The 12900-nt window shown below is 40.9% G+C and overlaps 1 protein-coding gene across 7 annotated transcripts in view; it reads right to left on the bottom strand.

Moving 5' to 3' along the window:
• Window positions 1-12900, bottom strand: part of SPECC1 (sperm antigen with calponin homology and coiled-coil domains 1) — a 100484-nt gene that overhangs the window by 28728 nt on the left and 58856 nt on the right. For 6 of the 7 annotated variants that reach the window (XM_080382689.1, XM_080382688.1, XM_080382690.1 and 3 more), the window contains 5 exons: window positions 11931-12138; window positions 10785-10858; window positions 10043-10221; window positions 904-1049; window positions 585-685 (listed from right to left, as the gene is read on the bottom strand). In XM_080382689.1, coding sequence (XP_080238815.1) covers window positions 585-685; window positions 904-1049; window positions 10043-10221; window positions 10785-10858; window positions 11931-12138 — 708 coding nt within the window. Of the gene's footprint in view, window positions 1-584; window positions 686-903; window positions 1050-4217; window positions 5519-10042; window positions 10222-10784; window positions 10859-11930; window positions 12139-12900 lie in introns of those variants that run through there. The other variant, XM_080382694.1, reaches the window with a different exon arrangement.

Below are 12900 nucleotides of genomic sequence, written 5' to 3'. Positions count from 1 at the left end.
AAATCAGAAAGCACAGTGCATTTGCTTCTCCATTAAACAGCACTATTTCCAATAACATTGCATCACAGATTTGAAAGTTGCTTAACAGAAAGTTAACTGGTACAGTGAGATAAGTAGTACTACTTTCCAGAGCAGATATGCTTCAGCAGAAAAAAGCCTCAAACTGTAAGAGCTCTTCATTCTATATGAACTTACTGGCTAACTGGAATCACACATCTTAGAAACTTACTATCCCATTTCTCTTAACTCCTTGTGCCAACTACCTAGTTTAGTTTGATGTTTCTTGTAACTCGCTCCCAATAAATCAAAACCTATTTTCTGGTCAACAGCGATTAAAGTTCAGAATTGTATTCCGAAAAGTTCACATCCGTCCACTGAGACCTCTAAGCTGAAGTCAAAGACAAACTCACTTTGATCCTTTTTGTTAGTACTACAGCATTTGATGTTCCACAGCAAATAAACAGATGAGTTTCCCCTTCCCCTTGTCAACATATGCACGTTGGCATGCTGAAGCTATGTCATGCTGTAGCACACACTGCATCTACCCATTTTAAAATTACAAGGATAGAAAGAGCTCCTTGTACCTGCATGGGTGAAACAGCAGCTGCTGGGGCTGTCCTCACTGGAATTCCACTTAGAGGGCTTCTGGGGACCTTGTGAACTGTGATATTTTGTCCAGTGCTACCTGCAAGGAAAAAACATAGAAACATTTGCATTTCAATACCAACCATCTCCCTCTTGTCAGAACAGGGAAGCACTGGTGTAGCGACATTCTAGAGATAGTATTTATGTATGAAGCACTGGCAGAAAATATTCAGTAAGAAGCAAAAAGCAGCACAAAATGGCAAAAATTGCCTGCTTGCTGCTAGAAAAATTTTACTACAAAATACAGTGTTCAAATACCTGAGCATCCTAAATCAAATGATTTTATCAGTGACTTCACAGTGGCTGCAGATTCTGACGGTGTGGGAGATGCTCTGCTAATACAGACTCCTTGCCAGCGGTTGGTTGTGTCTGCCTCCAAAGATTCTACCTCTTCAGCTGTCAGCCTGCAAAGCAGAAACCAGATCAAAGTCAGGGGCAACAGGAAGTGCAAGCAGAGATTAAAGATCTTTATATGTAGTAAGGAAAATCCAGTGATGCACATTTTTTATTGTAATGCCCAGAATATGAATCACTCATTAGAATGTCCATGTTCTTTTCTTGGGGAGCCTGGCAAACACTGAACCTAACAAATTTTTCTGCGTTGTTAACCATATCATCCCCATTCCCCATCCTCAAGCAGGATGGAGGATTATCAAGAAAAAAAGCAGTTTGATATGACCTGTGAGTATTCATCAATAATTACCTGAAGATGGGCTTTCAACACAGCACAGGGACCAAGGGGCTACTGTGGTCCTCAGTGTATGAGGAAAGTAACCAAAGAGAAAGATGTTATTTTACGCATTATTTTTAATTATTTTTAATCGGCTTGACCACCACTGGAGTAATTGTTACAGTGAAAATGCCATAACTGGAAATAAAATAAGTAATTGGACAGGGTTCAGATAAAAGTTATAAAAGTTAAACCAGAAAATATACTTCATAATGAAAACTCTGGAAACTCAACTCTTGCAGCTTAACAGCAAGGGCATCCGCTGAACAAGCAAACCCTCAATCACAATCCATAAGCAGTTATATGGGGAATGAAACTGTTAAGTGCTTTGTCCTAGCAGACAAAAGAATATCAAAATTCAATAGCTAGAATGAAGATAGACAAACTCAGAAGCAAGGCTCACATTTTAACAGGAAGGATCATTAAGTTACTCCATTGAAAAGAAATTCTGAGTTAAAGATTCGGTGCTGAACTTACAGGAGTTAGCACAGGAAAGTCCACAGCTGTGTTAAACAGCATAACTGTTGCTTCTCATCACATATTTTACAGATCTGGCTCACATTGTTTAGCACTGACACTACTTACCTGGTAGCTGTCAGGTATACTTCAAGTGTAATTACCTAGCTTTAGTTTAGGACAGCTGCAATTAGATAACAAAGTCTAGTCACGTAGAAAGAAAGTATTTATACATTACTTTCCTGATCTCCTAGCTGCTTAAGAAACATATACTGATCTACAGGCTCTGAGGTATCACCACTTTTAAGTACTGTAGGCATCAAGAGCTACTTGAATACAAACCCAGAAATCGTTTCATAAGAAGGCTGGAAGACTCCATCCAGAAAGTGCCTATGGGGTATAACAGCTTCTGTTGAGCTAAAAATAGAAGTCAAAGCCTTTTTCTTTCCCTTTTGGCATCACAATCTACAAAATGTAAGGGGCTAAAGGGTGTCAGTGAATAAGAGTGACTCATGTTTCTATTTTTGGCAGAGCTTAAGGAGGTGCTGTCTTTAAGCAGATATTGGCTATTTCTTTGCTAATTCATTCAAGCTCCTCATGTGCCAGGGGAGCCGGCAGAGGCAGATGGCTAGAGAAAAAAAGCCATTTCAGTTCCATTCTCCATTTAATCCAATAAGGAGGAAAGGCAGATTGGATAAGATTCAGAGTTCTGAGGCAGCTAGTGTTTTGCTGGCTAAGTTCTACCCTTCACTTTTTCTTCTTTGGCTTCATAAAGCATAAACAACAAATCAACAGGTGATAGCATCTACACTTTAGCTTTGTGTTTTTGTCTAACTAAAGGAGTCCTGCTTCTAGTAAAGTATGGAGGAAGGGTAGATTTCTGTCTCAAGATACCAAACCACCCAACAAAATCCTTTACACTTTCAAGAATTAAATAGGCCACTATGCTAAAGTTCTGTCTAGTTATCCAGGTAAACAAGGGTATGCACAAGGTTCATCGAGTATTATCAGAATAAGAAAGGAACAGTAAATGCCTGTAGGCCAACTGGCAAGTCTTGAGAATAAAGTAAGCCAGAGGTATGCTCTAGGTGGCCATTACTTCATTGGTTAAGATTTAACTCTGAGAACAGCTCAAACTTCACAAGACTAGTCTGCTCAGTCCAGCCTCTGATTGCAAAAGGATGCAAACATGCTAGAGTAACTAGACCAGCCCCTACACCATGCCACAGAAAAGTCCACTGAGAAATCACATCATTATTCTGTCATTGTACAGAGTAATTGTGAAAATTCAAACACTGGAGCTACTACCAGTTCCAATGTTGTTAGGATGCTTCCTGTAATCTTTAGTCTGTATTTGTAATTGGCTTCTAATGCACCATGAAACAATCTCCTAGATTAAACACAATCACATCAGAAAACTGAGACCTCTCATGCTGCAAACCTTGGCATGAAAGGCAGGAAGAACAGTGCCAAGACCTATTTGCTTCAACTAAAACCACACATGCCAGCCACAAGCAATGGAGAAATATGAAACTCTGAGTACCTTCCATTTTTAAGGAGAAAAATCTGTATAAGGGGATGCATGTATGTGTACATATATGGGTTTCTTAATAGAGAAGCAGAAGAGTGAGAGCTTAACTTGCAGTAGCAAGCTAATTCGGGAGGACAGTAGAGAACATGATTTGGAAAGATTAATGAGAAGCCATAACGTCAAACCAAAAATTACTCCTTGTGCACAGAACTTATTCAGTTTGGTATAGCTTAGACCATCCGAGAAGACTAAGCAAGCTCTGCCACAAAAAGGATGGATTTAAACAAAATGTCATCTACTGTTGTATGCTTTCCCTGAAACAAGAATGAATGGCTTGCATAGACAAATGCTGCAAGTGCAGCTGGCTTAAGTGGAGCAGCTCCAAGAAGAAGCTGAGCACTTTTGCCACTAATTTAAATGTACAGTCCTTTTTACAAAACTACTGCATCGTTTCATTGATTCACTGGTAAGGGAAGTAGATGCAGTGAGCTATTCTCTAATTGCAAGAGTCAGTCTCCTTGTTTTCTAGGTGTGGAGTATGTGGACAACAGACAACCAACAAGGTAGAAGTCTTTTCTGTGCTTCATGTATAGGTTTTGGCAGCAGCAGCAGCCGCTGCCACCTTCATGTGTTTGTGAAATTTCTAAACTCTCCAATGACCTCTTTGTTACAGGTGGCCTAGGACCACAGAACCATATTTTCAGAAATAATTACTCTGCAATAGATTGACACAGAGTCTTTGACACAGTTCCTGTCATTGTTGGTGAATCCTCCTGAACTTCCAAGGGACACAAAGAAGACACACAGCTACTGATGCACAGAACAGAAGAGAGGCCAAGGGCAGGCAGCAGACAATTCCAGACACTTAAACATTTATTTGGCACTTCAATATATATTTCTTAAACATAAAACCCAACATTCAACAGCTGCCAGCACAGAAAAGAAAGGCAACACAAGTGTGCATATATGCATACACTCCAGCAGCATGGCACAAAGGTGAAGGCCATGCCAAAGCCAGGACATCCCGCAGAATTCTCTACTAGCTTAGCCTGCTCTGAGACCAGGCCCTTGCTAGGTCTTCACATCCAGAAGGAGAGGGGACAGGAATCCCACAGCCAAAACATGAAATTCCAGTTCTGGAACGAATCCTGACGATCTCCTGGTAGAGATGGTGACTTCTGAGTTTCTCCTTAGCATCCAAGTAAAGCTCTCTCCAGGTGCCTCCAGTTGCAAAGCTGAACTTCAGCAAGTTCTCCCTGATCATCATATACTTCACCTGAGTTAAGGACATGAGAAAGACTCCTTTCTGAAAGGATATTTACTAGGGGCTTGAGATATTAATTTCTTTTCCTCCTCATCTCTCTATCTGCAATTCTCACAGCCAGGACAAACCTCACATCACACATTCTCCATGAAAGTTAAAGCAGGACTTGCTCCTTGGGCACCACCCCGCTTCCTAACACACACCAAGTCAGATATGCCACCCAGTGGCGACTGCCTTGTCAATACAATATTAAAAAAAATGAAATCATCAAAGCAGCCAATACTGAATAAATAACTTCATGCTTCTATTCAGTTTTCCTGCTGGATTTCAGAAACTTATCACTTGAGAGTGTGTGTGTATGTATACATACCGATCTATACGCATACATGTATTCAGACACACAGAGATAGATCTATATGCAAAACTCATAATGTGTATGCACATTAAATTTTACAAATCAGACATACACATTCAGTTTTATTTTTTGCTTAAGCTTAAAATGGCAGGGTTGAACTTCTGTATCAGGGCAAATACCCCCATCCCTCAAAAAAAGCCCTCAGTTACTTCAGTTTCCCAAATCCCTGTGATTACTTCTCATGGCCTAGCTGGCTTTAGACTAATTCAGACTTTTTTTCTGCCTCCTGGAGTCTTCTGAAGAGAGAAGCCTTCTGAAACAAAGAAACAGGCTCTTGCCCGTGGGAAGGATGTGGACCTGAGCAGCATTCACACTTTGCGATACACTTGACTTTTGCAGGGCAATAAAAAACTGGAGGTGTTTTCTCAAATTGAAACTTCCCTTTTTCAGCTGCAAGTTGAAGGTATGTCCTGAAGTGTCTCATAGGCCTGGCTATGCATCCAATCAGGGCTGTGTTAGCTGGTAGAGATCAGGCACCTGTGGAGATACAGACAACAACCAGGAAAGTTAGAAGCAATACAATGCCCATCCTGAGCTCTCTATTTTATAGTTAATCATCCCATCATCACCAAATAAAGGGGAGAGGGGAAAATGCTGATGGTGTTGCTAGGACAGCTGAAGTGCCTTAACACTCCATTAACTCAGCTTTGGGACTTGATGAGCAAGCATCAGTACAAAATCCAAGAGAAAAAAAATCTGTTGCTCAGATAGGAAGAAATTAAGCATTTAAAGCCAGGGAACCAATTTCAAAGGACAGGGATGGTAGTGTTCCTGGCTTTCCTGTCCCCTAATCATTTAGGACTATTCATTCAAAATAGGTACATGAACCCATCCAGACAACTAGAGTTGCTCTACCTCAGTCAGAGTTTGTGTTTCAGGGTCCTTACACCAAAAGGGATGGAATAATCTCCATCCAGTGTATAAAATAAAAGGAGAAGAAACAAACAAGAAAAAAAAAAATAAATCACCAAACAAGCAACTCTGAGGAGTCACTAACTAGAGCAAACAAGCAATACTTGAAGGACCCTGCTCCGACATTCTAGTTCACTTACTTTCAGAGAGCTGAATGAACTATCAAACCTCTACAAGACAGAACAGCTGCAAAACACAGGCACAAATGAGCAGCACATCAGCACATACAGACTGACAGCAGGGTTTAATACACATAGAGTACAAGCTTATTTCCAGGAGAAAAAGCATGTAACACTGCCGTGCTGTGGCATTTGAGATTTTAGGAGAAAGAATAGAAGCAAATTAGTGGGATACATCACAATCTTCACTTTAGGCTTCCATTTGAAGATTTGGTTAATTTTTTTATTATTCTAAGAAGTCGCTCATTTAATTACAGATATAATTTCTGTTTTCTACTCCCAGCCAAACTGTCTTCCCTTCATGCTCTTGGTTCAAGGCACATAATGTTATAGTGCCAAAATAATTTTGAGAATTTGAAGGGGAAGAGTCAAAGCAAAACCTTGAAGCTTTCACTGCTGCTAAATAGTGTATTGCTAGAAAGGCTTGGGAATGGGTGTAACTAAGCCAAAAAGAGCTGTCCATAATAAGAGTACTTTGAGCCACAACCTTCTTCCTTTGTGTTACAAACCCAATAGAGTTGTGGGGTTTTTTCACTACTAAAACAGCTACAAAAAAATAGTATTTCAAGGTGAGTGTTCTGAAAAGATGAAACTTGCTACCGGATCATAGCATAATTGAGATTGGAAGGGATCTCAGGAAGTCACCCGGTCTAACTTCCTGCCCAAAGCAAGGTCACCTATGAGGTCAGACCAGGTGACACAGGGTCTTATCCTGTCTGGTCTTGAAAACCTCCAAGGATGGAGACTATCTAATTTCCATTTCTAATTTCCATTTCCACCACGTGTGAGGAGACATTATACAACAGTGGATTGTAAGTTTTTGCATTTTACTGCAGAAAAATTGTATCATAGAATCATAGAATGGTTTGGGTTTGAAAGGACCTTAAAGATCATCTAGTTCCAGCCCCCCTGCCATAGGCAGGGACACTTTCCACTAGATAACATTAATTAGGATGTAAAATATCATAGAAGACTGTCTGAAACATGGGTTAATTGATTTGTAGGTTTCAATCAGTACTAACTTGGAACAAGTTTATTCCTCTCTTCCGTATTCCATCTGTTTGATGCTAGTCCAACCTCCCCCCAACATTCTTAAGTCAAAGAATTAGACATTTAATCTGTTAAAGATGCCTTTGGGAGGCTCTTACCTTCATTCAGATGAACTCTGATGACCTCATCAGGATTTTTTCTGCAAGTTCTTTGGCTGTTCCTGAACCAAAAATGACTTTTTGTCTGATTAGAAGAATGTAACGGTGAAATCAAACTTGGAGGCAGGAACTCAGGCAGCCACAGGCAAACATTAAAATGGCAGGATGTTGTAGGAGATAAACTGGCTTCAAGATCAATTTATGAGGTGGAGCCTAATGACCCTCAAGAGATGGCTGAGATTTTGCCAAAAACCTTTGACTAGCAAGCTATTTGGAAGGTACATTTTCCAATCAGAGCTTAAAAATCAGACAGAAAACGTTCGCTAGGGACTGTCAGATATTCAGCTGAGTGCACAGCTGCTCAGCATTAGCAAATATGAGGAATACTTTATAGATTGTGTTAAGGTATCATGCTACAAAGTGTTTCCATCAGTGCTGAGCATGCATTAACAGTCACTACAGGTACCAGAATCTACTGCCGATTTTGAGCAGTAGCATTTGTGAAAGTCGACTAAAAACGAGACTATCCCCAGAACTTTTGGGGTGAAAGAAGCTGAGGTGCTGGGGAAGACAGTGACTTCAGGAATGCAAAAATAACTGGGAGTGTAGAACTGGCTCTCAGCAGGAGCTCTGGCGACTTCACGAATACGTTTTATAGGCCAGTACAGTTTTAAAGTTTCAGTGCTTAGCTGTTGATCCCTGGTTTTTTTAGACAATGACTTACATAGGCTTCATTATGTTCTCCATACCACTCAGTGCAGAAGTTCTGCACTCTCTGCATGGACACTGAGTCAAACTGGTTTTACTTAAATTGACAGAAACAAAATCTGGTTGCAATACCTGTATTTGAAAGAGGATAAATATTGCCCTCTGCAGACAGCGTATCTGGCTCCATAACCAATGTAATACTCAAAGCAAGCTGTATACAGATAGTCAACGTGATGCAAAGACAGACATATCTATACGTATGTTAAAGAGGGAGACAAATGCCAAAACTGACTTACATATGTATCTGACTACCTCCTCTGGAACTAGGTATGTATGGATTCTGGGGATCTAATTTCAAAAGCCATATTTGCAGCTCAGGCTTCTTATGCCAAAGAGCTGACAATGCAGCCATATTCCTTATACATGGAAGATAAATATTCCAGTTTGCAAATTAGCAGGTCATCTTCTATGCAAGTTAGATATTATCAAAAACATCTTCGGATTAAAAACCAAAATAATACAGACAGGAAACTAAAAGTATATGATTCCTGCCCTTATATATGGGCCTTGATCTAAACAAGAGAAATTTCATTAAGGATGAATTAGGAATGGAAACAGAGCCAAGAACTTAAGTACTGTCTGGTAATCATTTTGTCTGAATACATAGCCTGTAAGAGCTTTTCTTTGCATCCACTGGGGACTGTGATAATGAAATTGGAGCTTAAACACATTCCTTTATTTTTCCAAAAATAAGTATTTCTGTTCCTTCAATCCAGGAATCCTGATCCATACACCTCTGCACAAAAGCCCTCCCATCTTTTTCCTCCCATCTACTGTACAGCTGCTGTGGAAACTCCTGAATGGAAAACAGCAAGCAGATATGTGCAAAGCTAGACTGTTACTCTACCTGAAAGAAATGACAGGATTCACTGTATTCCTGTGGCTATTCTGCCAGTGGCCATGAATCTACTAGGAGAAAGATTAGATGGAATAATCTAGAGGAGCAACATTTGATACGTGTTTTTGATAAACAGTATAACTGTGTTATTTTGTCTTTCTTCATTCCCCCTGTACAACTGTCCATCACCATAGCTCTGCTGCCTCTGCTTGCATCAGAGCTCTGTCTTTAGAAAATCAGGTTCTTCCTTCTAATACATCTTTTGTTTTCCACCTCTTCTTACTTAGTACTTCAATTGTAGTATGAGTTTTGGAATGAAAGGTGGTACATAAAACGTCATGCACTGCATAGAAGCCACAGCGTAAAGGCATCTGTGCCGGATCCAGATTCAATTATAAAAGTCACTTTTGTTGTTACCACGCTCCCACAGAGGGAAGCCCCACACATACAGCTTACCATGCTGGGGTATATCTCCAAATGGTCCACAATTACTGTTCCCCCTCTGGCCACAGAGACTACACCAATTGTTTTACAAGTGGGTCCACTGCACGATGAAATTGCTTCTGGGCTAAATGCTAAACTCAGGCCACAGTCCAGACCATTTAAAACAACTAATCAAATAATAGGTTTCACATTAAGGACAGGAGATGTGAGATGAGGAATCCTAGTACTTGCATTGATCACTCGGTCAACACGTATCAGATTTGCAGAATAAAGAAGTTCAGCTAGTCCTCATTTTAATTTGAACATATACAGTCCTTGCCTCCTCCCAGGTTAAGCAGTTCTCTTCTGGATGTCCCACTGAACCTATGTAGCCAACCAACCTTTTCAGATTGTTTAATGCAGCTGCACAGAGTTACGAAGGCAATAAAACACAGTGGAACAACCTATTGAAACCAGAGCTATAAAAGGATATCGGCAATTGTTATTACTTAATATTTGCTGATTAAAACCTTCATGGCTTAGTTGACAGAACTAGATCACCAAAAAGAAAAAGAATGGAAACATCTTAGAATAAGAGACAACAAAATCTGTCAAAAGAGTTAAAAACAGACAACATGCACATCCAAGCCAATGAATAGTTATTGACAAAGCACTGTTTGCATGCATGTTAGCTGTCACAGATATCAGATCTTGGCCTTTGTAATTAACCAACCTGTTGCTGCCCTTCACTTCATCCAGCTCCTTTTGGAGTCTAGCACTCTTCTCTTCTTCCTCCTGAAGCTTCCTCTTTACCACACGCAGCTCCTGCTGGGCTTCACACTTGATATCATTGGCTACAACCACTGCAGTTTGCAGATCAGCTTGAAAACGCCTCCACTCTTCTGTGTCTTCCTAGAAAGAGCAATTAGAACCCCAAACTGTTTGCTGTAAAAATGTACCTACTTGAGCTGAGCACTTAGTTATTGATCTCCATTTCAGTGACCACAAGCGACCAGGATTTCACCACAATTTCAAGATGATGTCGAGGTAAAAGTAAATACTTGCCTCTTTACACAGTACCAACTCTGATTGCCAAAGAATAAACCAATGCTAAGCTCTCCACTCTAGTACAAAAAAAATGTAATTAAAGTTCTTCCTATAGCTATTAATCATTCAGACTTGTGATACTACTACAAGCACTGTTGCTGAAAAAAGCTCATGGCTACAGATTATTCACAAAGCAGGAACGGCTGTTCTAAAGAAGTTCATAGGTAGAAAAAGCAAAAGTAATTTGCAAAGGATGTATTGTATTTTCCTTCACAGAAAAAGAAACAGCTAGAAATGAGTGAAGAGAATGGAGAATGAAGGGATTTAGGAGGAACTTTCTACAATTGTCCTAGAAAAATACTATGCTTCTCAAATCCAGGACTGCAGTAAGAGCTCAGCTTAGCTTTGTCATGGAGTTTAAGCCTTACCTTCATTTGCTTAGTCAGAGCCTTCAGCTGCCTCTCTGCATCTTGTTTTTGTTCTTCCAGCTTCATTGCTTTACCTAGGAACAGTAAAAAAGGGAAAAGATTATTAAACACATAAGGGCAAGGGTGAAAAGTGAAAATGGGAGGGCAGAGCAGCCTATTTGGCTTTGCTTCTAGTAATGCCACTAAACAGACTAAACTGAAACTTCCCCAACATCTTTGAAATAGGTCATTATTTTGAGGCAGTAAACCAGACTTTGAAGTTTACAGAACCATATGTGTAGGGTCCCTTTGAAGTTTTCAGAACCACATGTGGAGGGCCCCTTACCTTGCAGACCCCCCGAGCGCTGGGGCGACACTGGTACACAAAACACGCCACTTGCTCCACCAGGTGGCAGCGGCCCCTCTGACACAGAAGCAGCCCTGCTCCCCGCACCTTTCCCCAGAGCTTTTGAAAGGGCCAATAATTCCCATTTCTAGCACGGGCAATACATCCTTCGCTAAGAATGAGGCTTGAAGACTGTCTCTGATGTTATCTCTATAGCACTAACTGTTAAAATAGTGACTTTCGTGCATGAACAGAAAGGACCAGCCAGCACTGGAATACTTCTAAAGTGAGGCTCTTGTCACACATCACAGAATCATAAGATCGTTTGGGTTTGAAGGAACCTTAGAGATCACCTAGTTCCAGCCCCCCCTGCCACGGGCAGGGACACCTTCCACTAGACCAGGCTGCCCAAAGCCCTGTCACCAACCTGGCCTTGAACACTTCTAGGGCTGGGGCATCCACAGCCTCCCTGGCCAGCCTCACCACCCTCACAGTAAAGAATTTCTTCCTAGTATCTACATCCACCCTCTTTTAGTTTAGAGCCATTTTCCCTTGTCCTGTTGCTACAGAGCCTACTAAAAATTCTGTCCCTATCTTTATTATTAGCCCCCCTCTAAGCACTGGAAGGCTGCTATAAGGTTTCCCCAGAGCCTTCTTTCCTCCAGGCTCAACCACTCCAACTCTCTCAACCTGTCTTCACAGGAGAGGTGCTCCAGCCCGCTGATCATCTTCATGGCCTCTGAACTCATTCCTCCCTGTTGCAGCTATCAATGAGCTCCCTGAATAAATTCACTTAGGTCCTTTTTTTCAGCTCCACCTACTTTCTAGGTCACTGATCAGCTGGTTATTGTGAAGTTTTATAGCACGATGTTGTTCCACCTGGTCCTCCAACTCAAAAATGGTCTCCTTCAGGTTTTTTATATCTGCTTCATTCTCTGATGTTTTTTCCTGCAGCTTCTGGCTGGTTCTGCTCAGTTGCTCAGCCTGCCGGTCACATAACTCCTTCAGCTGACCACACTCATTCTCAGCCTGGAAGGAAGGAAAGCAAGCTGCAAGTCTGTCTTTATTTCTTAACAGATATCGCTCGCTAGAGATTTTATTGGACATCTCATGGACTTAAGAATTGAACCTGTGTTCTAAGCAGTGTATAAACTGAGTTTCAATGCAAATGAGACAGTTTCAGGAAACACAAATGAGCCATGAATTCCAGTTTTCTTTCCTGATAATAATGATAATAAAACAAGATGCTACAAAGGAATTTAAATTTTCTGTATGATGACTGTAATTCCAAACCATTCTCCACAGGTAATGAACAGAGAGGAATTATATTCCTGGAAAGCTCCGCATCTATTCACATATTACATTATGAGAGTGATACCACCACCTTAGGGCCAAGACTACAATCAGTTTGTCCCCAGTAACATTTTTGCTGCTTTTACCATGTGCACTTTCAATGGATTGTGAAAACATATGTAGTAGAGCTAGCTACTGCAGATAAGTATATTTCTGGATGTAGGACATCTGGAATTACTGAAGGGGGAATCTGATGCACTTCAGTTTGCTGGCTCAGGCCCACAGATCAATGTTTCCGCATTTTGGGGGAGATCTCTGAGTGTGAGCAAGTTATGGAAAAGCAAGGTGCTGGCTGCCAATTCAGTGAGCAGCACTGGCACAGCCTGACTGAAGGGCAGCCTTACAGAAGCCTGTGGTCTTGTTTGGGTGTCACAAATAGCCAATGATTCAAAACAGCTTAATTCAAGGGAAAGGAGAAGTAAGAAGGAGGAAATCTGT

The sequence above is a fragment of the Falco punctatus genome, assembly GCF_963210335.1.
Source record: "Falco punctatus genome assembly, chromosome: 1".
NCBI lineage: Eukaryota > Metazoa > Chordata > Aves > Falconiformes > Falconidae > Falco > Falco punctatus.
This window is presented reverse-complemented; position numbering and strand designations above follow the sequence as displayed.